The sequence below is a fragment of the Glycine max genome, chromosome 16, assembly GCF_000004515.6.
Source record: "Glycine max cultivar Williams 82 chromosome 16, Glycine_max_v4.0, whole genome shotgun sequence".
Classification (NCBI taxonomy): Eukaryota; Viridiplantae; Streptophyta; class Magnoliopsida; order Fabales; family Fabaceae; genus Glycine; species Glycine max.
The window spans coordinates 35,358,173-35,382,328 of NC_038252.2; the positions used below are offsets into that span (position 1 = coordinate 35,358,173).

General features: G+C 32.9%; 3 protein-coding genes and 1 pseudogene across 5 annotated transcripts; 1 reads left to right on the plus strand and 3 right to left on the minus strand.

Moving 5' to 3' along the window:
• Positions 1 to 1,684: 1,684 nt before the first annotated feature.
• LOC100798777 (receptor-like protein EIX2) lies at positions 1,685 to 4,748 on the minus strand (annotated as a pseudogene).
• A 2,172-nt stretch (positions 4,749 to 6,920) lies between these two features.
• On the plus strand, positions 6,921 to 8,451 carry LOC100799302 (non-specific lipid transfer protein GPI-anchored 14). Its single transcript, XM_003549031.5, has 3 exons — positions 6,921 to 7,495; positions 7,921 to 8,022; positions 8,145 to 8,451. The coding sequence occupies exons 1-3, from the start codon at positions 7,159 to 7,161 to the stop codon at positions 8,279 to 8,281; spliced, it is 576 nt and encodes a 191-aa protein (XP_003549079.1). The 5' UTR covers positions 6,921 to 7,158; the 3' UTR covers positions 8,282 to 8,451.
• Positions 8,452 to 8,958: 507 nt separating this feature from the next.
• On the minus strand, positions 8,959 to 14,617 carry LOC100799829 (O-glucosyltransferase rumi homolog). Of its 2 annotated transcripts, XM_006599529.4 has the most exons (8): positions 14,359 to 14,617; positions 13,611 to 14,017; positions 11,641 to 11,924; positions 11,242 to 11,517; positions 10,798 to 10,990; positions 10,333 to 10,397; positions 9,992 to 10,202; positions 8,959 to 9,550 (listed from the first exon to the last, which is right to left on the minus strand). In XM_006599529.4, exons 2-8 carry the CDS (start codon positions 13,803 to 13,805, stop codon positions 9,197 to 9,199), a joined length of 1,578 nt encoding a protein of 525 aa, XP_006599592.1. In that variant the 5' UTR covers positions 13,806 to 14,017; positions 14,359 to 14,617; the 3' UTR covers positions 8,959 to 9,196. The 2 variants fall into 2 exon arrangements, with proteins under 2 accessions (XP_006599592.1, XP_003549080.1); XM_003549032.5 differs by lacking the exon at positions 14,359 to 14,617 and having other exon boundaries at positions 13,611 to 14,335.
• Positions 14,618 to 15,908: 1,291 nt separating this feature from the next.
• LOC100800365 (O-glucosyltransferase rumi homolog) lies at positions 15,909 to 23,018 on the minus strand. Of its 2 annotated transcripts, none has more exons than XM_014769036.3 (7): positions 22,744 to 23,018; positions 22,035 to 22,452; positions 18,496 to 19,070; positions 17,723 to 17,915; positions 17,266 to 17,330; positions 16,742 to 16,952; positions 15,909 to 16,548 (listed from the first exon to the last, which is right to left on the minus strand). In XM_014769036.3, the coding sequence occupies exons 2-7, from the start codon at positions 22,230 to 22,232 to the stop codon at positions 16,186 to 16,188; spliced, it is 1,605 nt and encodes a 534-aa protein (XP_014624522.1). In that variant the 5' UTR covers positions 22,233 to 22,452; positions 22,744 to 23,018; the 3' UTR covers positions 15,909 to 16,185. The 2 variants fall into 2 exon arrangements, with proteins under 2 accessions (XP_014624522.1, XP_040866518.1); XM_041010584.1 differs by having other exon boundaries at positions 22,035 to 22,378; positions 22,744 to 22,997.
• Between the last annotated feature and the right edge of the window lie 1,138 nt (positions 23,019 to 24,156).

Consider the following 24,156-nt stretch of genomic DNA (forward strand, 5'->3'; position numbering starts at 1 on the left):
TAGAAGATCTACAAAGAAGTGTGGCATGTTTTTCAAATTATTTATTTATGGTCCTAGCTATTTATTGTTAGACCACAAAGTCTTCAATTATTAAAGTTTTTGTCTAAATTTCATTTACTTATGTGGTGATAGTTTAAGAATAGTGACAGAAGAGAAAAAAAAATATATTGGTATTTTTTTAAAAAAGATTGGTGTTTCTAGTAGAATTAAATCAATTAATACATTGAATTCAATGCATTGAATTCTGGTTTGACTTTTAATTAAAAAAAAACAGCATATAAATGTTTTTAAAACTGTTGTGTGGTTTCCTTGGAAAAAAAACTATTGTGGTTCTATTATAGTTGACTGAATATTTGAGTTTGAAAAGATTATTTTTATGAAATTAAAATTAAAGATTAAAAAAAATATAAAATTTTAATTGCATTCTTTATTATTCAGGTACAGATATTGTGTGATTTTGGTCTATTGAGTTCCAATTGCGAGAATTGGATTGGATCCACTAGGCATTGCAATTTCAATCCCTCCATCCATCTTTCTTTGAATATTTAACAGATATTTACTGGCATGACACTAGATGAAAGGTAGATAATATGACAACTACCATGTTGCCTAACACATACTGAACTACACTTTTGATCCCTTAGAATATTGCAATCATAAGGAAGCAAAAGTGAATAAGCCACATCTAAGGGACCAAACTTACAAAATTATGATACCCAATTTACCTAATTAGAACTCGGGAACCCAAATTGTACAATTCAAATGCATGGAGATCAAAAGTGAAATTAAACTAAATATAAATTATGAGAGTATTCTAAATCTGTCTTCATTGTCTGAGGAGCAAAAGGACTTGACAAGTGTTTTGTATTTTTTTTTTCTACATGCATATATAGTGTATATATATGCTATTCTTTTTCTATTTTTTCCTACATTTATGATCTCGGAACTGAAACAGTGAGAGAAACAGATGTGAAAATAGATAGGGTGGATAAAGAACTTGACATCGGCCACTGGAAGAAAATGAACAGATGAAAAACATGCAGAATATGGGTCATGACAACCATCTTTTTGGGTATTTCACTATTTCTTTAATAAAGATACCAGCTCTCTCTCTCTCTCTCTCTCTCTCTCTCTAATACACACACTGGTGACACAGGTGTGATGGAAACCCTATATCTGATAGCTTGAAACTTTATTTTGTATGACGGAATTCAATACAACTAATGACCCTAGTATAAAATGATAGGAACTATTATAAATAAAAAAGTAATAGCCCATGATTTTTAAAAATTAAACAATCATGATTTGTCAAATGAACGTGTTAATGAGTATTATAGAAAAAATGCATAATACTCCTCAGGAAATGGGAATGTGGAATGTATCAGAGTAAGGAAAAGCGAGAGAAGGAAGATGTGGAAGGGTTTAGAAACTGCAGAATCCTATGCAAGCTCCAACTTTCTACACTAATTAAATTCATTCAGGCAAATTCTAAGTTACATGTTGTGTAAAACAATCTTCTTGAGTGTGTCATTTCAGGTATTTTAATGCTAATCATTGTTAGTGCATAGATAGTAGAAGACAATAATGCGTCATAAATACAAAACAGAATTTGATACTCAAGTCTCAAGCTCGTCTAGTTCTCTTAACATCAAGAACATTTAATACCAATGAAAGCAAAACAGACAGAACACCCCATATGAACAGGTACATAGTATGGTAAACCTTTTCACATTTTTAATGGCTAGACTAACACGTTGTAATGTCTCTCACTCCTAACAGTTAACAGGTAAACTCATAATTTCCCAAGTAACCTTCTTACCTTCAAAACTATTATCACATAAATCAGATCTCTCAAGTGGTCAAGATAATGAAAATAAGAACGCCTCCAAGTTCTGTTGAAGAAAACAACACTGCAAAAACCCCAAAATCCTGCTGCAAATCCAACTCCCATACCAATATAAAACTCTGATGTTCCAAAGAAATTATCATCACCGTGTCCAACAGAAGCACTCTCTGTCAACTCTTCCTTGTCTGTGCAATTTTTTGTTACAGGAGGACCAGAAAGCTCAGGATTTCCAGTGTAGCTAAGTTCTTCAAAGCTCTGAAGTTGGGTGCTCGTGGGAATTCTGCCTGATAAGTTGTTGTATGATAGATTCAGGAAACTGAGGAAGGACAAATCAGATAAGCTTTGAGGGATTTGACCTGAAATGTTGTTTAGTGAGAGATCAAGGGATTCTAACAATTTCATTTTTCCCATGTCATTTGGTATCTCTCCAGACAGATGATTTCTAGACAAGTTCAAAAACCGCAAAGCAGATAGCTTGGAAATTTCAGATGGAATTGCTCCAGACAGCTTATTACTTGAAAGATCAATCATTCTCACCAATATCAGATTGTCTCTGTACTCTAACTCATCTCCTTTGGGAACTAAGACAAGAGTTTCCTTGTAGTGATTATAACTGAAGTCAGAGCCATATGAATAACTTAAAGGGTTGGCAAAGAAGTCATCTTCACCAGCCATTGTCTTCATGTCATCCAAACAATTTGGAATGGATCCTGACAGGCTATTATTGCCAAGATCCAGCACTATAAGGGAAGAAAGTTGACACATCTTTTCAGTAATGCTGCCATTGAAATTGTTGGATCTTAGACGAAGAACCATTAGATATTGCATTTCCCACATCCAATCTGGTATTGTGTCAGAAAGTTGGTTATTGCCCATGTCAATGAATTTCATTGTAGAGCAATTTTGCAGTGTTGAAGGAACATATCAAGAGAAGCGGTTGTCGTCTAACAACAAAGACTCAAGTTGAGACAGATACCCCATGGAGTTTGGAATTTCACCAGACAAATTGTTACTACCCAAGTTCAAATGCACCAAAGCCTGCCAATGCACCCAACAGTGACCAAGCTCACCAGACAAGACATTATTTGAAAAATCAAGCACACTTAACTTATTAGTAGCATTTTCCTTTCCACATAAAAAGGGAGAAATTGTTCCGGAAATTGAGTTATTGGCAACATTCAGCACTTCAACATTTGCAGACACACTTGGCAATCTACCCTTGAACAAATTAGAACTCAAATTTATGACGCTGGAATTTAGAAAGATGTTAGATAGGTCTCCACTTAACAGATTGTTTGACAGATCCAGGAATTCAATTTGCAAAGTCCAATTCCAAAACCAACTTGGAACCAAGTCTGCAATACCTGCCTTAGACATTGTCAAAACCTTTACAGAACTTTGCCTTTTTAGCCATTCTGGAAACATAGGACCTATTCCAAAGGAGCTCAGTAAAACATATTCAAGCTGAAAAGGAGGAACCCATCCAGAGTTGACACTGAGGAACAAGTTTGTCCAAGACAAACGTAGTTCCTTTAATTTCAAAAGTTTTACAAAATTTGACTCTTTTATAGATCCTTCTAACAAATTAGATGAAAGGTCTAACATCACTAAATTTGAGAGAGTTCCAAGAGTTACAGGCATATCACCAGTCAAAGAATTAGCTCCAAGATTTAATACCTGCAGGTTTTTGAGGAACTCAAAACTCTTAGGAATGGTTCCATTCAGTCGGTTGTGAGCCAGGTTTAAAGTTCTCAAGGATGACAAGTTTGCAAATGGTGAGGGAATTGGACATGTAAAGGTATTATTACTTAGATCTAGAACTTGAAGATGCTTAAGTTGGCCTAATGAATCTGGAAGTGGCCCACTGAGTTGGTTGTTATGCAGGTCTAGATTTTTTATGTTCTGAAGGCTTGATATTATTTGTGGAATTTCTCCCTGTAAAAGGTTACTGTGTAAATTAAGTTGGACAAGGGTTGTGCTGAGATTAAATAGCCATAAAGGGATTTGCTGATTGAGATTGTTATTTGAAAGATCAAGGACTTGGAGATGTGTGAAGTTGGATTTTCCTTTTGGTGGTCCTAAGTAATTAATTTGACAGCTCTCCAAGTGTAATTCTGAAAGAGATGGAAGTGAACTCAGTTCTTGAAGCCAGTTACCTTGTTTATGAAGGTCTGAGCCACTCAAATCAAGGTACTCCAAGGAAGAGAGCCTTGATAGCCAATTAAGGTTATCTATCTGAAGAGCATAATTGTATCCAAGATTAAGGTGCTGCAGGTTTGAGAGGTTTCCTAGTTGATGAGGGATTAATCCCATGAACCCACTTAAGCTAAGGTCCAAGTATCTCAGACTCTCCATTGAGCCTAGGAAGCTTGGTATTGGAGTAAGAACAAAATAATTTGAACTCAAGTTCAACCGATTCAAATATTTTAGTTCAAGCAAAGAAGGACTAATCTCTCCACTCAACTCCCTATAGGGAGAGCCCACAGGTGTGTCAAGATTGATTTCCATGACTTGACCAGTGTTGTTGCAGTGAATCCCTGGCCATGTGCAGCAATCAGATTTGTCAGACCACGATGAAAGCCTGTTTGAAGGGTCTGCTAGTCCATGCTTGAAGCTGAGGAGTGCATTTCTTTCCTTCTCACTGCAAGTCATATTGAGCCTTGCTGCCTTGCTTGCACTGAAGTGGAGAGTTGTTGCAGTGGACAATATCAAGAGAAGAACATGAGTTGCAAATAGCACTGCCATGAAGAAGAAGGAAGACGAAAAAGGTTGAATCCACAATTTTCTGGTTCACGGTTGGTATTTACTACTAACAATGCCTATATAGGATATATACCATAGAAGGGTTTGCATTTAAAATTTTATTCCACTAATGGTGGTGGTTGCAAAATGCACACATATGTAGAGGTATATATGTCTACAACGAGACATTTAGGATTAAAAGTGTCTAACCACACCACCATTATTTTGCACTAGTTTATTTTATTTTGATTTAACTACTCTTTTTAGTCCTTATAGTTGTGATAATTTTTTTTTAGTCCCTATAGTTTAAGACATTCATTTTGGTTCCTATATTTATAATTTTTTTACCTTTTGGACCTTGCGGGAAAGATTGCTGCAGATAAAGTGTGATTGTGAGTTTCTGGTCCCATGAGTAACAGAGGTGAGGTAGTTTGTGCCTTCATAGTTGGGATGATGTTGCAGGTGCCGGTTTGTTGTTGAGGGAAAAGATGATCAGCCACGTCTCGTGTGTGCATAGGAGAGTGTCTTTGCCCTCTCCACAACATTAGTTTCAACAATTGACGTTAGTCGAAACTTGATGGTGATAATTAAACCTTTTATTTTTTTATTACTTTTTTTAACAACGGGTTATATATATGTAGCAGTTTATTCTAAACAATGGACTACGTGTGAAATCTTTGAATTCTATGTAAGAAATGTTATTTCAAACTTCTCATCAGTCTTCATGTCAATGATGATATGCTCCAGTTTCAACCCTTTGAATTCTATGTCTAATTAAGCTCTCGGTCTTCCGTTTTTGCAACTTTATTTCGTAGAAAGAAGCCAAATTTGAAGATACAACATTTGATACTATAACTGTTTGGTGTTTTGAAAATCTCACTCACATATTTCCAAATGTTACAAAAGAATTTGATTCAGTGGTTATTACGAATTCCTTCCTAGCCTTTTTTACCAAGTCAAGGAATTTGCATTGTTGTGCATGATGGCTGCCACAAGGACCCTTGTACCAACCCATTAGTGCAAGTGGTTTTTTCTTATGACAATTGAGAAACAACTTATGTGGTTTATAAAGGGAATTCTATTTTGTCCAAAAATTTCCACTCACTTTTTGTGAGTGGTGTGAATGTCATGCAGACAAATGATGTCCAAGCTCAACTTTTTCCATTAATTGCAAGTTGTAAGCAGAATGTAGAATGTGCGTATAATAAAATAATGAGAATGGCAACTGCTAGTACTACTTAATTAGAACAAAAGTATCAAAATTAAAACGAAAATAACTTTGATGCTGTTAATATATGAGTTTAATTTTGATAGATAGTGTAAAAATTTAAATTGTTAATTAATTAGAAATCACCAAATGATTTGTAAAACAATTACTAAAAAAATTATAGGAAATATATATAATTAATTAAATGCAAATGAAAGTGTATTTAAATTAAATTCTTAATTGACATATCCTTATTGTGATTTTTTGTATATTTTTTATTTAATTGAGACAATGGAATGAGACCGCACTATAAATGTCAGCACGGGTGTGGTTGTCTAATATAATAGGGATGGTTGGTGAGGAATTTTGGAATGTTAGTTGGTTTTAGACCGCACTTAATTATTTAAGCCTTTTATGTTTTTAAATAATAATTTTATGTTTGATTTTTAACACTTATTTTTTATCCCTAATAAATTAATAATCTTTTTTTCATAATAAATATTTTTCATTTATTATTAATACAGACTAAAATAAAACTCACTAATTTATTAGGAAATAAATATGATTTTTTAAAATAAAATATCAAGAATAAAAAATAAAAGTGCTAATTTATTAGAAATTCATTATGAAATAAAAATTTATTAGAAAACAAATAAAAGATTAAGTATTTATTACAGATAAAAACATATTTAATTTGATTTAGTATTTAACATTGTTTTCGTCTATCTGTATTATAATTTTTTTTTATAGTTGTTTCATTTCAAATTTGTGACAACATTTTCATTGGGACCCTTCATCAGCAAATTGGACACTAAAGAGACTCATTCAGGAACAAATAACTACTAGGGGTACAATAAAATGAGAGGATTTAACACTTTTGTATTCGGAAAATGTACTTTAACAAAATAAAATTATGTGTTTATGCTTGATATATATTTAACTTTTGTGTTTGATGTTTGACAATATTTTTCTTTAAATAAAATCTCTAATATTTAAAAATATTATTTTAAATCTCTATAATTAGTTTAATAATATATAACTCTTTAGTGGACAATTGGCGTTGTACAAAATTGAAATGATCCAGACTAAAGTCAACAAACTGGTCTTCTTCAGTGAGTTCACAATGAAACCACAGAATTTATTTTCATCCACTAGTTTCCTTCCCAACTACCATGTTTTCTAAAACATAACACACTACAGAACCTTCTAATAAAAAATTTTAAACAAAAAAACCAACATTTTACATGTAGCACCACAACTTAACAATTTCTACCTACAACCCTGCTCTGTATACTCATTTTAAACTTGTTCCATAGACTATAATATAATCTATCTCCACTCATTCTTTCATCAAGAGTGAAAAATGGATTCAAATGCTTGTCTACCACACTTGCTAGTGTTAGCAGTAACATTGGTATTGGTTAGTTATGCAATGGGAGATTCAGCTCAAGACAAACAGAGATGTGCAGAATCCCTGGCAGGTGCAGCAACGTGTCTGCCATATTTGGGTGGTGACACGAAAGCACCCACAGCAGATTGTTGCAGTCGTCTCACACAAGCTATGAAGACCAACAAGAAGTGTGTCTGCCTTATTCTCAAAGACAGGGATGATCCTGATCTTGGCTTAAAGATTAACATGACAATTGCTGTTGGTCTCCCTTCTCTTTGCAAAACACCTGATAATCTCTCACAGTGTTCTGGTATGTTCAATTTCAAATTAAGTCTTCCTTTTTTCTTAAAGAACACTACACTACAGTGTTATGTTTCCATTTCCTATGCAATGAATGATCTATAAGTCTTGTTAGTGACCATATATCAACTTATGTTTTTATCTTTCATTGTTTGATGATAACATTATCAAGCCTTTCATTTTCCTTAAAGAGCAAAAGAGTTTACATTCCATTTACTATGTAATGAATGGCCAACAAGTCATTTACTTCAAACTTTTCTAATTTTCTCATTCATAACTAGACAATAACACATTTTAAAGGGGGGAAAAAGGGCATCTAAATCTGCCAATTTTACTTTGTGTATCTGTTATCTCTGAGTTTTCAACTGCGAAAGTTAAAAATATTTGAGGTTTGATTTTTCCTCAAGAAATTCTTGTTTGAAATGATTTGAACAGCACTTCTGCACTTGGATCCTAAATCACCTGAAGCTCAAGCTTTTAATCAAATTGGTCAGAAATCCAATGGTGGTTCTATCAGTCCTTCGCCCACTCCTTCTGGTAGTGATCCTTTCAACAAAATATTTCATTTTTGGAATTTATTTTTGACATTGACTTTTGAGTTTCAATGGTGTAGTACTAAATTTTACATTTATTTTTAATGTGTTCTTTTGTGCATTCAGTTGAAGGAAGTTCCCAGAATGGTAGAAACCAGGGGACAGATGAAACGGCCACAGCTAAGAATAGTGCATCTTATATCGGGAAGAGATTGTTAGAAAGTTTGGTTGCAGTTGCAGGGCTTCTAATTTGGCTTTCATGAGCATTACTCAAATACTACCTATATATTACCATTTTCATATCACGTTGAAATGTAAACCATTGATGAGTTGATAGTGCAAAAATATTTACACTCTTGAGTGTATTAAATCTCTGACAGACTCACAATAGATATTATTGCAAAACCTTATTGGAGATTTATTTTTGTCAGCATTTTTAATCTCATACAACTATATGCTTGTTACACAAATCTTATTGTTCAGTCCTAAAAGTCTTTTATCTCTAATAAGAAATAACGACTTGTTGTAATAGAAATTAAAATCTTATTATTTTTTTAAGTACACTTGAGGATGATTATGGTATCCCACTTTTCAATTGCTCGGTTCGTTTCCATATTTTCAAATTTTACAAATTTGATTCATTAGTTAACTTGATATCCAATCTTTGATGGAGTTGTTTATGAGGATATATGTGAAAATAGAGTGTTGGCATGGATCTCAACTTTTAATTCCTCAATTTTGGTTGCCATATTTTTAAAATTATGCGATTTTGGAGTAGGAGTGTTGTTTTTCAAATATACCAATACTACTCAGGGATTATGCATGGGAATCGTCTTACATATATACTACTATGAATTATGTTGTCTGCTTAAAGTTGTAGCAGAAAAATACAGGTAATTTTGAAGGAGGCGAAATGCATTTCAGAAGAGAATAATAGAGATAATGTGGAACATTTACCTTGTAACATTTCCATTTTGAAAAATAATAATTTTATAACATTACAAAATTAACAAACTATTTTTTTCTCTCGTAAAGTCTAAAACTCATAATTCGTCAAGCATGATATGGTTTCTTTAGCCAAGTACAAGATAATCTAGATTCTACTTGTATCCTCCCAAGATATTCTAAGAATGAATGAGTTAAGTTGAATATGGAAAAAAATAGTATTCATTAAGATGTTATGGTTTGATATCCCAATAACTTTTTTCCCATGATTCAACTTGTTGAATTGAGCTTTCCTTTCTCTGTAATGTTGCATACAAAGTTGGAGGATCAAAAGGGGCCGGCATGGTGCAAGGGTCAGTATTTGCAGGAACCTTGACCAATGATTCCATCATGAATTTCTTTACTGATCCTTCAGCTTCACAAACCATTGACTCCACACATAGTTCTGTAGCATTGGCACTTTTGGAGGGTTTGTATCTGAAGAGTTTAGCATATGAATTCAGGAGATGAAACATGTAGTCGTACACGTAGTCCATCTTTACCTCTTCTTGGATGAAATCACTCGCCACCTTGCCAATTTGATGTGCCTGATAAATTTCACAAATAGAAATGAAATGGAACAAGTTAAACATTGAGAAAGTGTTGTTTAATTTATTTATTTCCTCCAAAAAGTTTTGCATTAGTAGGTAATTCTTGTTTATTATTCATATAAGCTCACATTTTAGTATATAGTATATCTCATATGGATTGTGCAATAATGTAAAGGATGAAACATGTTAACTGTGGGAAATTCCACATTGGATAGAAATGGAAAGATTGAATACCATTTTAGTAAGGAGAAGACACATAAACTTGAGCTTTAAAGTTTTGAGTTAAAATGTGGTGTCATTAAGACCTGTAGTCCACCCTAATTAATATTAAGTGATTCACCATTAAATCAAATATTCCAAGGTGAATTCTTTTAGGATTAATTAACTTGGTAAGAATTATATTCTAGCCTTATTGAAGAAGCAAAACTTCAAGATTACCCTTTGCTTGTGATTATTGCCCCAATCCACAGCAAACTTAATGGATCTGCACTTGTCATCGTCCTTTATGGGCCAATAGTGGTGCACTGGAATCAGTCCTCTTGTGAAAAAATCATAGTATTTAGGTTTTACAAGTAGAGTGGTAGAGTCACATGACAGAATGTATTTTTGACTGACTGACCAAGCAGAACCTTCAATGTACACCTTATATCTGCACGATCATGATTGAATTGAAACATTATTTATTGATAAACTGAACATATATATCCAATAACAAAAATATATTATTACATATAATTATAACTGAAGCATGAATGGACAGTTTAATTTGAATGTTATACCTATAAGTGCATTGACTTGGCAAGTCTGATTTGTTGAACCCCTCTTGTGATTCTCGAAACCAATCCTGGAACAGAATTTTCATTTGTCAAGAAGGAAGCTATATGTGTGGCTTTATTGTGTGAGTCAATTAACAGACAAAATATATTGTCCAGACGGAAAAATTCAGTAATGTTCAATAACAGGTTATTTCCTTTGATTTTGAATGTACTTTTAAGTTGTGTTTTAATAAAAGATTAAAAGTTAAAAAAGTGTATAATGTTATATACAATATTGCTACTGGCCATTGTGTTGCTTGAATTTGCCTGTTATTTCTAGTTTATGCACACCATGTGCATAAGCCAATTTTATATAATGAAACTTTTGCTTATAAGAAATATTACATACAAAATTAATTTTTTCATATCCAAATAATAAAACTACTTTCAATAAGTGTAATCAAACAAAGCTAATAAGAAGTGTGATACCTGGGCAAATAAACGAGCATTCCAATCTTGATTTTCAGAAACATTGCATTTAATGAGGTCTTGTCTGGTTTCAGCAACAGCTGGATTACCTTTCCAGTAAGCATAAGGCTCTCTGTTCAGCCATGGTATCCTCGTAGTGCCTTCTTTCAACTCTCCCAACAAAATATGCCATGGCTTTATATTAATCTCTGCCCTGTGCAGCACACATGCAATACTTTTTACTTGTTTAAAAAGTAAGGTCCCGTTAGGGCTGATTGTGAATTTTCAATTTTCCGTTTTAAAATATAATTTCAAAATACAAACATGCTCAACAAAAATTGCACTAAGTTAACTTTTTACATTATGGATTATCTAATTCAAAATTTACAAGATGAATAGGCAGATATATTATTGAAGTGTAGGAAGAAGAAAAAAGGAGTGAAGTTGGCTTAGTACGTAGCTTACCATCCCCAGAAGGACCAATCAGGGAAGACAATGTCCAAGGTAGCATCATTTCCACAATAGCGAAACAAGGGCGGTGGTTGCTCAACATTAGGGCCATTGTAACGATCAGCCAAAACCACAGGCCAATCCTCACAATCAAACATAAGCTCCAAATCAGGTATCTTGCCAGGGTACCTTCTCAACAATTGTAGAATCCCCCATATGCTAAAAACATCCCTTGTTTGATAGGGCCTTGAGTAAGTCTCCAAATAAGCCCTACCCTTTAATATTATCAACCTAAAATAATTCGCACAAGTTATAAAGTTGATTTGATGATAAAAAAAAAACACAGATGGGTTTGAATCTTTTTTTTTTCTCTAACAAAAACTAATAATTAATATTGACCGATAAAAAAAAAACCTAAAATTTGCCGTTTGCTTTGCCCTCTCCACCATGTCTTGCGTGATGCCCGTGCGGGCCCATGGCCTCAAATCCTCGTGGATCCAACGGAAGTAATCTGGACACGTGGCGGTGGCTGGACTGTTCTGATGGTCTTGTAGGTTTGTGGGGCATGTTCCGGTGAGGTTGTATGCGGTGCAGTTCAACGGTGCTATTGGCTTCCGGATGGAGACTGTGAAAGGACTCGTGCCATATGGCGTGGTGCTTTGTGCTGATTTGGAAGATGATGCACCGGAAAACATACGCTACATGTACACCACGTGTCACACAATGGCCACAAATATTCAAACAAACCATATATGCATCATCAAATAAAAACAACACCCACGTAGCTCCAGAGTTTAACTAGAAAAACGTATATACACTGCTGTAATTTGCATGGGAACGTAAGCTTTGAAATGGTTAAAATTAAGAAGCTAGAGACAAGTGAGAATAAAACAAGAGTGCCGTTAAAATAGCATTATTTAATGAATAATGTAAGGGTACAACAGTGACAAAATTATGGGTCCAAGATAATTCTACGTGCATGAAACTACAAGGCTCACGATCCCATAAAGTCAAGAATTCGTTGGTCCCTTCTTTGGGATGTGTGTAAAGTTTGAAGGACATGTGATTTACAAAGACTTCTTACAACTCACAACCTTTGGAATTTCTCTATGCCTGGTTAACCCACAATTTCTGGCGCCTGTTGCGGTTAGGAACATAGGCTAGCAAAAACACTAATCATTTCAAGAGAAATGTTAACACACTTTTCTAATATATTATTTTTTATTTTAAAATTTATTAAAATAAAAAAATTCAGCTGATCTCATATTTTATTTAGCAAGTTTTTCTCATATATTAAGTCTTAGGTTTTTAAAATTATAAAGCTAAAACTAAAATGTTTTACAGAATGTATTTTAAAGTAAATTTTATACACAAAAATATTATGATTTTGTAAAAATATTACTTCAAATAAAAAGTCTTATAATTTAATACTAATTCCCAACTATATAAAAAATTTAAAATGTAATGTCGAATCTTGCCTGACTCGTCCGACAATATATAAAAAAATTGAATCCTTATTCAATTGTCTTCAAGTTTTAGTCAAATTGTTTGGTCAAGGGAGAGATATTGAGCCCTCCTAACTATAAGCTACCCTGAGGGTTTCTATCTTTTTTTTTTCCACTTAATTTTTTACTTTGGCAGCAAGGGTTAAACCTACCACATCTACATGACCATGTCTTACTTTCCAATAAGTTACACCTAAATAGCTAACATATTCCTCTTGCTCACGCACACTATCTTTCGTAAACTTTTCACGTTCATCTTTATATTATCAATTCATTTAATTAATATACAATTATCTTAATATTTTAAGCAAATCTCTGTATAATCATCTAGTGTTTCTAAATTGAATGAGCCTAAACCACACACTCCTAAAAAATGGAGTCATATTGTCAAAATATCCGTAAAAAGATAAAAATACCAAGTTATGAGCAAGATTTTGATATACTATAACCTTAACACCACCTTATTGGAATTTCATCCAATTTTTTACAATAAACCTGAATGTCTAAATATCATAACTCTGAATATATTTGTCGGTAGCAACTTACTGCGTACCACTTTAACATGCGAATAATTAATGGGTAAAAGAGTAAGTAAGAAACGTTTTTACCGGCCACACGAATATAGTGGGCTAAGCGACGAAATGACAATGTGTTAATTTTGTCGTGTCCTCAACTATGCATGCCTCAGGCCAAGGGAATTCACACACCATTCCTAACAATTTCTAAGCAATTCCACAACGTGTCTATGCTTCAGACAACAGTAACGTACGAAATAAACAAGTAGCATCTAATAATGTTAAAATAAGCGCACACATTGAGCCAACCAACGTTGGAGGTAGAAGAACAACAATAATATCAATAATAACAAACAATACTCACATGTGTGTCGAGCGTGCGCGTGTAAGCAAACGCGCCGATGATGAGCATGACGGGAAAGAGGAGAACCGCCGTGGATCGTGGCAATGATTTCACGACTGGCCACCAGATGCTGTCCTTGAAATGACGAAAATTCCCCACCATTTCGTGATTCTCTTCTTGCTGCGGCGTGAATACTACCTCGTTGTTCTTTCTCATTCTCTGTTTTTATGGCTGCGTTAATGTTTGTGTTGTGTCACTCCACCCCTACCCTTCTGAGGTTTTGAGCTTCTTGTGAATGGAGGGGCTCAAAGATGAAAATTTTGGAATGGGTCTTCAATTGGGTCGGTGAGTTTTGACCTAATGTGTGTGTCTGTTTCAGAAATTAAAGACCAAGATATATACCTCCTTTTTCTTTGGTACTATACTGGCTGAAGAAGAAGAAAAGAGAATTGGATGAGTACATAATGCATAAATATTATATATATAATGTGTGTTTGGAAATTCGTTGAAAAGCCAGAAATCAAATCAAATGTGCTACAAAGCGTGAAACTACAAGTTGTTATGAGCCTGTAAATTTTTCATGTGTTGTATGAGTAGATTGGAGTTGAGAAAGATGCGAATGAATCTAAGAATCTAAGAAAGATGTTTAGCTTTATTACAAATTGATAATTAACATAATAGAGGGAGGGAGGGAGAGAGAGAGAGAGAGAGAGAGAGAGAGAGAAAGAGAGGAGGTGAGTGTTAATTCAACATGGAGACGATAGGAAACCTTTTGGACGTTGAATCTCATGAGTATACAGCTGCGTGACCTGTCCCAGTGATTCTTATATATATAGTGCTATGAATTATATGAAATCAAATGGGGCAAATATAAAGGGTCCCCATGTCTTCTGAGGGTGTAGAAAATGAACACTTGATGGCCACAATTTAGGAAGAGTGCACAAGTTGGAGAAGTAACCGGTGCAGTGTGATACTTGCAGATCTTGGGAATTTAGTTATTGGCTCGATCTGTCTCGAGCATTTTTCTTAATGTAACGAATTTTCTATGCTTCATGTTATATGTTAGGAGTGTTTTCCATCCTTAGAATTGCCCAAATTCTACTCAATTAACTAAAATGCTTAACTACTATTGTGAAATAATATGTAACATAAATTGGGTTTAAACCTACCAATTCATTAATGTCAGAGATTAAACCCCATGATAAAATGAATGGTCAACAAGTCGTCTACTTCAAAGTTTTCTACTTTTCTCATTCGTGACTAGAAAATAACATGCTTTAAAGAGGGAAAAAAGAAGGGTATCTAAATCTGCCAATTTTAGTCAGTTTATGAATCTGTTATATCTGAGTTTTCAACTCAGAAAGTTAAAAATATTTGAGGTTTGATTTTCTCTCAAGAAATTCTTGTTTGAAATGATTTGAGCAGCATTTCTGCACTTGGTTCCTAAATCACCTGAAGTTCAAGCTTTTAATCAAATTGGTCAGAACTCCAATGGCGGCTCTATCAGTCCTTCTCCCACTTCTGGTAGTGATCCTTTGGTAATTACCAACGAATTTCATCCAGGAATACAAATCCAATTGGTAATTTAAATTTACCGACAAAATTACTAATGTATTTTCCGTCGGTAATATATAATATTCCTTCGGTAAAACAAAATGAAGAAAAAGAGAACATTTCGATTTGCTATGTCATCAAATAAAAAAGGCACGATGTTAAATATGAATATATTAAAAGTTTTATTATTTGTCAGTAACTATTAACGGATATTTTCTACGCATCCGTTGGAAATTACTAATAGAATATAAAAATCCGTTGATAACTTTTTTTTCCTGATGATAATATTACTGACCAAATTTTGGGCGTCAATAATCTGTTAGAAATTCAGATTTATCAACAAATTTGGGGTACCAGCGGATTTTGACCTTGAATAATGACAGCATTTCTTGTATTCTTTACAAATTTGATTCATTAGTTAACTTGTACCCAATATCTGATGGACATGTTTATGTATCTATAAAGTATTGACATGGAAATGATGATGTGAAAATATGTTGATTGGGACTGGGGTGTTGACATTGCTGATGGATCTCAACTTTTAATTCCTTGATTTTAGTTGTCATCTTTTTTAAATTTTGTAATTTTTGGATCTGAAGTTCTTTTTTTTAAAATGTACCAATACTACTCAGGGATTATGCATGGCAATCTTCGTACTAGCTAGCTACTATCAATTATGTTGTTTTTTTTTAAGTTGTAGCAGAAAAATACAGGTAATTTTGAAGAAGGGGAATGCATTATATATAGAAGACAATTATATATAGATAATGTGGAACATTTTACTCTGTTGCATTTCCATTTAGAAAAATAACAAGTTTCTCATATTACGAAATTAACAAACTAAATTGTTTTTTTTTTTCTCTCGTGTAGTCTAAAACTCATAATTCGTAAGTATGATATGGTTTCTTTAAACAAGTACAAAGATAATCTAAATTCTACTTATATCCTCTCCAAAGATAACCCTATATATATGTGTGGAAGGGATAAATATTCTACAGACTGAATTTGTCTACTTGAATATGGAAAAAGATATATATATTTACTAAGATGTTATGGTTTGGTTCTCCCAGTAACTTTTCTCCCATGAATCAACTTGTTGAATTGAACTTTCCTTTCTCTGTAATTGAGCGTTCAAAGATGGAGGATCGAAAGGGGCAGGCATGGTGCAAGGGTCGGTATTTGCAGGAACCTTGACCAATGATTCCATCATAAATTTCTTTACTGGTCCTTCTGCTCCACAAACCATTGACTCCACACATATTTCAGTAGCATTAGCACTTATAGAGGGTTTGTATCTAAAGAGTTTAGCATATGAATTCAGGAGATGAAACATGTAGTCGTACACATAGTCCATCTTTAACTCTTCTTGAATGAAATCACTTGCAGCCTTGCCAATTTGATGTGCCTGATGAATTTCACATATAACAATGAAACGAAACAAGTTAAACATTGAGAAGGTGTTATGTAATTTATTTTGGCCCTGATTATAATAAGTGATTCACCATTAAATTAAATATTCAGAGAGGTGAAATCTTTTAAGATTAACTTGGTAAGACTTATATTCTAGCCTTAATGAATAAGCAAAACTTCAAGATTACCCTTTGTTTGTGACTATTGCCCCAATCCACAGCAAACTTAATGGACCTGCACTTGTCATCTTCCTTTATGGGCCAATAGTGGTGCACCGGAATTAGTCCTCTTGTGAAAAAATCATAGTAATGGGGTTTTACAAGTAGGGTGGGAGAGTCACATGCCAGAATGTATTTTTCACTCACGGACCAAGCAGAACCTTCAATGTACACCTTATATCTGCACGAAGCATATATATGATTGAATTGAAACATTTTTTTTCAAGTAATGGCCACAATTTTTTTTTAGGCAAGGAAAAATTAAGGGAGGCAAGAGAGGGAAAGGTGATCCCAACTAGGTTGGCACTAGCTCACCCTCTTGGCCTAAGCACCAAAATCCCCAATTCACCTTGAAACATTTATTTGTTGATAAACTGAACATATATATCCAATAACTATATATATTATTACACAAAATTATAGAATTGAAGCAAGAATTCAAATTTTGTCCCTTTCATGATTCATAGATAGAATGCACAGTTTGAATGTTATACCTGTGAGTGCATTGACTTGCCAAGTCTGAGTTCTTGTACCCCTCTTGTGATTCTCGTCCCCAATCCTTGAAGAAAACTTTCGTAAGCATGCTATGTGGCTTAATTGTGATAGTCAATTAATATTACACATGGCAAAGAATCCAATACTTTGCAGACAGACAAAATATAGTGGACTTTCGTTTTGTTAAAAGGGAAATACTGAAAAGCAAAATTCAGTAAATGTTTGTTAACAGGTTATTTCCTTTAATTTTGAATGTACTTTTAAGTTTTGTATTGAATATATATATAATATTGCCGCTGGATTGTGTTGCTTGGATTTGCATTTTAGTAGTGCTAGGTTGTGCATAATTAAGCCAATTTATATAATAAAAAAATCCTATAAAAAATTATTTTTTTATATTCAAATAATAAAACTATTTTCGAAGGAGTAATTAAGCAAAGCTAAGAAGTGTGATACCTGAACATATAAACGAGCATTCCAATCTTGATTTTCAGAAACATTGCATTTCATGAGATCTTGTCTGGTTTCAGCAACAACTGGATTACCTTTCCAGTATGCATAAGGCTCTCTGTTCAGCCATGGTATCCTCTTGGTTCCTTCTTTCAACTCTGTCAACAAAATCTCCCATGGCTTTATGTTAACCTCAGCCCTACGCAGCAGAGATACAATAACATGCCATCAACACTCATACGCTCTATGTGGTCTTGAGGAAAGAAAGTAAAGAGGAGATAGAAAATTTTGAAAATTAAATTAAAGAAGAAATAGGAGGAATTGTTTTCTTCTAAATATCAAATGTTCTCTTTCTTTTCCATTCATTTTTCCTTCTACCAAATAATGCCTCATCATTTGTGTTTTCCCTTTTTGTCTATTCTCTTTCCTATCATCAAACAAACGCACCTATAAAACTTTAAAAAATTCTCAAGTAACATTATTTTTTAGTTAGATTGTAAATTCGTGACAAATTAATCTACATTCTACACCAAACCAAATTAAACCCTATTTACTCCTCCTACAATTGGTGTCTGGTTAAACATTTAAACTCACGTTCAACAGAATAATACGCTTTTTACGGTACAAAAGCCAAAGTAATGTGAGGTGGTAACTTTTTTTTTTATATCATGTTAGAGTTACGTTGAGTGCAACTAGTTCTCAAACACATACATCCTAAGTACTAACATTACATATTAAATAGTATAAAAGAGTGAAGTTAGCTTTAGTAGCTTAATTACCATCCCCAGAAGGACCAATCAGGAAAGACAATATCCAAAGTAGCATCATTCCCACAATAGCGAAACAAGGGTGGTGGTTGCTCAACATTAGGGCCATTGTAACGATCAGACAAAACCACAGGCCAATCCACACAATCAAACATAAGCTCCAAATCAGGTATCTTGCCAGGGTACCTTCTCAACAATTGTAGAATCCCCCATATGCTAAAAACATCCCTTGTTTGATAGGCCTTTTCGTAAGTCTCCAAATAGGCCTTACCCTTCAATATCACCAACTTGAAATTTGCTGTTTCCTTTGCCCTCTCCACCATGTCTTGCGTTATGCCTGTGCGGGCCCATGGCCTCAAATCCTCGTGGATCCAACGGAAGTACTCTGGACACGTGGCACTGGATGGATGGCTCTGATCGTTTTCTGGGATTGGGAATTGGTTGGTGGAGCATGTTCTGGTGAGGTTGTAGGCAGTGCAGTTCAATGGGATCTCTATAGGCTTCCGGATGGAGACTGTGAATGGACCAGTATTGTATGGTGTGGTGCTTAGTGCTGATTTTGTAGATGAAGCTCCGGAAAAGAGAGGCTACACATATCACAAAATGACCACAGAAAATTATCATGCTAGGAGTAGTAACCTACTTAATTACCAAATTATAGGTAAAGTTTAATTAAGATATGAAATAGACAACTTAGAGAGTACAATTTAAACAAATCTTTTTGAATTATTTATCTTGATCTCTAACAAAGTGATATCATAACTATGCAACTCATACTTATTTTATTCAGTTGTATAATTTTAAATAACCCTTGAATGATTCATCCCTGTATGACCAAGAAAATATTTTTTAAATCATAAGCAACAATTATTTATAAAAATAACTAATAAAGCTTAATTTTAAACAACTTTATGACACGTAAATATATATTTTTTAATAGTAAAAAAGGCTAAAAATGCTAAATATATCTAAAATTAATCAACTCGTTAAACGATGCTCACCAATTTAACGTAATCTAGATTCTATCCTTGGCTACTCTGTCCTATAAATTTATGACACTAATTGAATGCATTGGTTTTTTTTTTAAAATGATCAAATATATAATCAACAAAGCAACTCCAGAAAGGTAAAAATATTGCTTTGAGGATATTATGCAATTTGAATTGATATCACAGAATAAAAATTAAGAATACTAAATTAGCATATATATTGTTATAATGTTTTATAATATATGTAATATTTTCTCTATGGTTAAAGTATAAGTTTTGTTTCTCAAGAGACATCACCTCTAATATTTGATATTTCTCTGCACCACTTATTCTGACATTTTATTAATATTAGTAAAATATAGAAAGTGATAGGTGTTCTATAATTGAATGAAATTTTATGTTAAATCCATGAGATAATTAATGGGTCCGCTTAGAGGGAGTAGCATGAAAAATTACAAAATCATAAAAATTAAAGTAGTATTACACAAAACTTACAATGAATCCAACTAATTAATAATAAAAACTATGACTACTAGATATATATTTCCTTTGAAGTCATGTATAAATAAAAAATATCATTTTCACCTAAATTAAGAAAATTAGATAAAACCATCTAATTTCACAAATCTTAAATAAAAAACAAAATTATTTTTAAAATATTTTCATTGAAATTAAATATATTAAGAATAAAATAAAAATCTTAAAAATAGTAATACAATTAAATAAAAGGTATTTAATATAAATATCATTAAATAAAAATAAATTTAATTAAATTTACTTAGCATAACATCACAAATAGTCAAATAAACCACCAAACAATAACACCGACGTATTACGTAAGCTTAATACTTACTTCAAAGCTTTGAAATGGTTAAAATAAGATAGAGAAGTGAGAGAAAAAGACATGACGAGTACGTTAAAATAGAATTATTCAATATAATATAAGGGTACAATAGCGACAAGGTTATGGGTCCGACATAATTTACGTGCATGAAACAGGTGGCACAAAATTACAAGCTAGGCTCACAATCCCATAATGTCAAGAATGGGTTGGTCCCTTCTTTTTGGTGTGTCGTAAAGTATTAAGGACACGTTGTTTACAAATACTTCTTACAATTCCACAATCTTCAAATAAAACTCTATGTTAGGTCAACCGACATTTTCGGCGCCTGTTGTGGTTAGGAACTTAGGCTAGCAAAAACACTAATTTATTTCAAGAGAGATGTTAACACACTTTTTTATTATATCGTTTTTTATTTTTAATAGATATTTTTCATATATTAATTGTTAAAATTTTAAAGTTATAAAGCTAAAACTAAATAATGTTTCGCTAAATGTATTTTAAAGTAAATTATATACACAAAACTAGTATGATTTTATAAAAATATTAGTTCAAATAAAAAGTCTTATAATTTAATACTAATTTTCAAATAAATAAAAAATTTAAAATTTAATGCCGAATCTTGCTTGAATCGTTTGATAATCCAAAATGTGGCACAAATTCAATACATTAATTATGATTCATTTTCAAAACTTGAATCCTTATTCAATTGTCATCAAGTTTTAGTCAAATTATTGTTTGGTCAAGCGAGCCATAGAGCCAGTATTAGTAAAGTTCCCAGCTCTTTATTGATGTTAAACTTGTATCTAATAGTGGTATTTCTTGTACCACTTTTTAATGATAATCATTTATTTGGCTGATAAAAAAAAAGTGAGATACTAGCCCTCCTAGCTATAAGCTACCCTGAGGGTTTTTATCTTTTTGTTTTTATGTTTCCCACTTAATTTTTGGCTGGTAGCAAGGGTTAAACTACCACATCTATATCTTACTTTCCAATAAGTTACACCTAAATAGCTAACATATCCCTCTTGCTCACACACACACTATATCTTTCATAAACTTTCATGTCATCTTTTTTTTTTATAAAGTCATGTCATCTTTATATTATCAAATTCATTTAATTAATATATACAATTATCTTAAAATTTTATTTTTCCTAAACCACGCACTCCTAAAAAAAGGATACCTACTGTTAAATTGTCCGTAAAAATGTAATGGTCAAAATTTTGATATACTATAATCTTAAAACTATCTTAATGGAATTTCATTCAGCTTTTGCACAATAAGCATAGATGTACACTCAGCTACATGACGGTTAAATAATTGGACTTCTAGTTCTATGCTACTATCCCTACATTATATGTGCACTTAATGTTATATTTTTGTACATAGCAAATTACTACCACTTTAACATGCAAATAATTAATGGGTAAAAGATTAAGTGAGAAACGCTTTTAAAGGCCACACGAATATAGTGGGCTAACCGTAGAAACGACAATGTCGTTTCGTCGTCACTTCAATCATGCATGTCTCGGGCCAAGGGAATTCACACACCATTTCTAACGATTCCTAAGGAATTCCCCAACGTGTCTCTGCTTCAGACAGCATTAACGTACGAAACAAACAATTAAGTAGCATCTAACAACGTTAAAAATAGCACACACATTGAGCCAATCCACGTTTGAGGTAAAAGTATAACAATAATAACAAAGAATACTCACATGTGTGTCTAGCGTGCGCGTGTAAGTCAACGCGCCGATGATGAGCATGACGGGGAAGATGAGAACCGCCGTGGATCGTGGCAATGATTTCGCAACTGACCACCAGATTCCGTCCCTGGAATGACGAAGATGCCCTCCCGATACGTGATTCTCTTCTTCCCCTGCCGTGATTACAACCTCGTTGTTATTCTCTCTCATTCTCTGTTTCTATGGCTGTGTTAATGTCGTGTTGTGTTGTGTTACTCCACCACTACCCTTTTGAGTTTTTGAGCTTCTTGTGAACGGAGAGGATCAAAAATGAAAACTCTGAAATGGGTCTTCAATTGGGTCGGTGAGATGTGTCTCTGCGTTGCAAAAATTGAAGACCAAAAAGATACCCTTTATGTTAATTTCTTTTTTTGTTTTTGTCCAATACTGGCTGAAGAAGAAGAAAAGACCGAGAAAATTAGGTGAGTACATGATACATAAATATAATATGTGTGTGTGTGTTTGGAAACTCACTGAAAAGCAATAAATCGTGTCAATTATGTTATAGGCATTAGCTTTTGAATAAACTTTAAAAATCAAATGAGTACTATGGTATAAAATTTCAAAACTATAACTACTAACTTTTAAATAAATGTAAAAAGTTACTTCTGGAACGTAGAACCAAACATATATGCTCACAGAAGATCATAATAACCGACACAAAGAAGACAAAGATACGAACCTGTAAATTTTTCTTGTGTTGAATGTGTGTAGATTGGAGTTGAGAAGAATGCGAATGGTGATAAAGAATCTAAAAAAGATGTTTAACTTTATTACAAATTGAGGGCATGTAGATCACAGATTCAAAGGTGCGGAAAATGAAAAGGACAATTAACATGAGGGAGGGAGAGAGAGAGAGAGAGAGAAGGTTGAATCAATTCAAGGACACGAGGAAACCTTTTGAGGTTGAATCTCGTGAGTATACAGCTGCCTGACTTGTCTCATTGATTCTTTTATATATATATATATATATATATATATATATATATATATATATATATATAGTGCTATGAATTATATGAAATCAAAATGGGACAACCCATGTCTTCTGAGGGCGTAGAAAATAAACGTTTGATGGCCACGTCCACAATTTTGGAAAAAGTACACAATTTTTTGGTATAATAATTTCTTGTAATATTTATTTTAAAATTTTAAAATTGATTTCCTTTTTTTGTTATAATATTATTTGGTTATCGTAATTAATTACTATAATAATTGTTTTTCCTTTCAAAATTCTCATTGATTGTTTAAAAAAATCAAATTAATTGAGTGTGATTTTAATTGATGAGAAAATTCACCTTATTATTCTTTCATGGTCATGCTAAATATTTGACACGTGTACATCCCTACAGGAGGATTAATTGAGTATTATTTCACAATTTGAGTACAATTAAAAGGAAATTGATATCAATTATATTATATTATACCAATCTTACTTAGATGTTGTAAATCCTTTAATAGTTATATTTTATTTTTACGGATTAAAAAAATCAAACTACTTATATAATTAAATAAAAATATTCTTATATACTTTCTACGTCAATATTCTTAGCTAATTTATTAGAAAATAAGATAGTAAGCAAACTAGTCTAATTGATCGTGAAACAATCATTTGAACAATGTGTTAGGTTTAATTCTTCACATTACACTCTTTTTTAAAGGTTAGAGATTATTTTTGGTGAAAAAAATTGTATATCCTCACTCCTTATTTAGTGGACTTCACTTATACTTTTTTATTTTTAATAAATTTAAAGTTTAACCAATAAAAAAAATAAGCGTTGAATGTATTGTGTTAAAGAGGAGCACAGACAAAATTGTGGAACCTCAATCCTTAGTCCACGATGTTGAGGAAGATGGTAGAATCAGCATCGTCTGCCCCGATTGGACAGTCAAAAGGTCATGAGGTTGGAGCATAATTGAAGTTGAATCTAAAGAATTTACTGTTAAATAGATATCTTTGTCCTTTAATCCTTTTGATAGCGCAATAGTAAAATCTAAATGGTCAAATGTTTAGGATAGGATCGGTTAAATCAGCAGCGGTACATAAACTGTTTGAATAGAAGTTATGAACTCCTCTTTGATAAAATCATAAAAG

What these genes read in the sequence shown, in the direction of transcription:
- LOC100799302 (XM_003549031.5), top strand. Translation starts at nt 7,159, where the DNA reads ATGGATTCAAATGCTTGTCTACCACACTTGCTAGTGTTAGCAGTAACA. An exon ending in TAATCTCTCACAGTGTTCTG is followed by an intron (nt 7,496 to 7,920) that starts GTATGTTCAATT and finishes TGATTTGAACAG; the next exon opens with CACTTCTGCACTTGGATCCT. An exon ending in TCCTTCGCCCACTCCTTCTG is followed by an intron (nt 8,023 to 8,144) that starts GTAGTGATCCTT and finishes TTGTGCATTCAG; the next exon opens with TTGAAGGAAGTTCCCAGAAT.
- LOC100800365 (XM_014769036.3), bottom strand. Translation starts at nt 22,232, where the DNA reads ATGAGAGAGAATAACAACGAGGTTGTAATCACGGCAGGGGAAGAAGAG. An exon ending in CGCGCACGCTAGACACACAT is followed by an intron (nt 19,071 to 22,034) that starts GTGAGTATTCTT and finishes TGATATGTGTAG; the next exon opens with CCTCTCTTTTCCGGAGCTTC. An exon ending in ATGCTCGTTTATATGTTCAG is followed by an intron (nt 17,331 to 17,722) that starts GTATCACACTTC and finishes GTTTTCTTCAAG; the next exon opens with GATTGGGGACGAGAATCACA.
- LOC100799829 (XM_006599529.4), bottom strand. Translation starts at nt 13,805, where the DNA reads ATGAGAAAGAACAACGAGGTAGTATTCACGCCGCAGCAAGAAGAGAAT. An exon ending in CGCGCACGCTCGACACACAT is followed by an intron (nt 11,925 to 13,610) that starts GTGAGTATTGTT and finishes GTGTACATGTAG; the next exon opens with CGTATGTTTTCCGGTGCATC. An exon ending in GATTGGTCCTTCTGGGGATG is followed by an intron (nt 10,991 to 11,241) that starts GTAAGCTACGTA and finishes TGTGCTGCACAG; the next exon opens with GGCAGAGATTAATATAAAGC.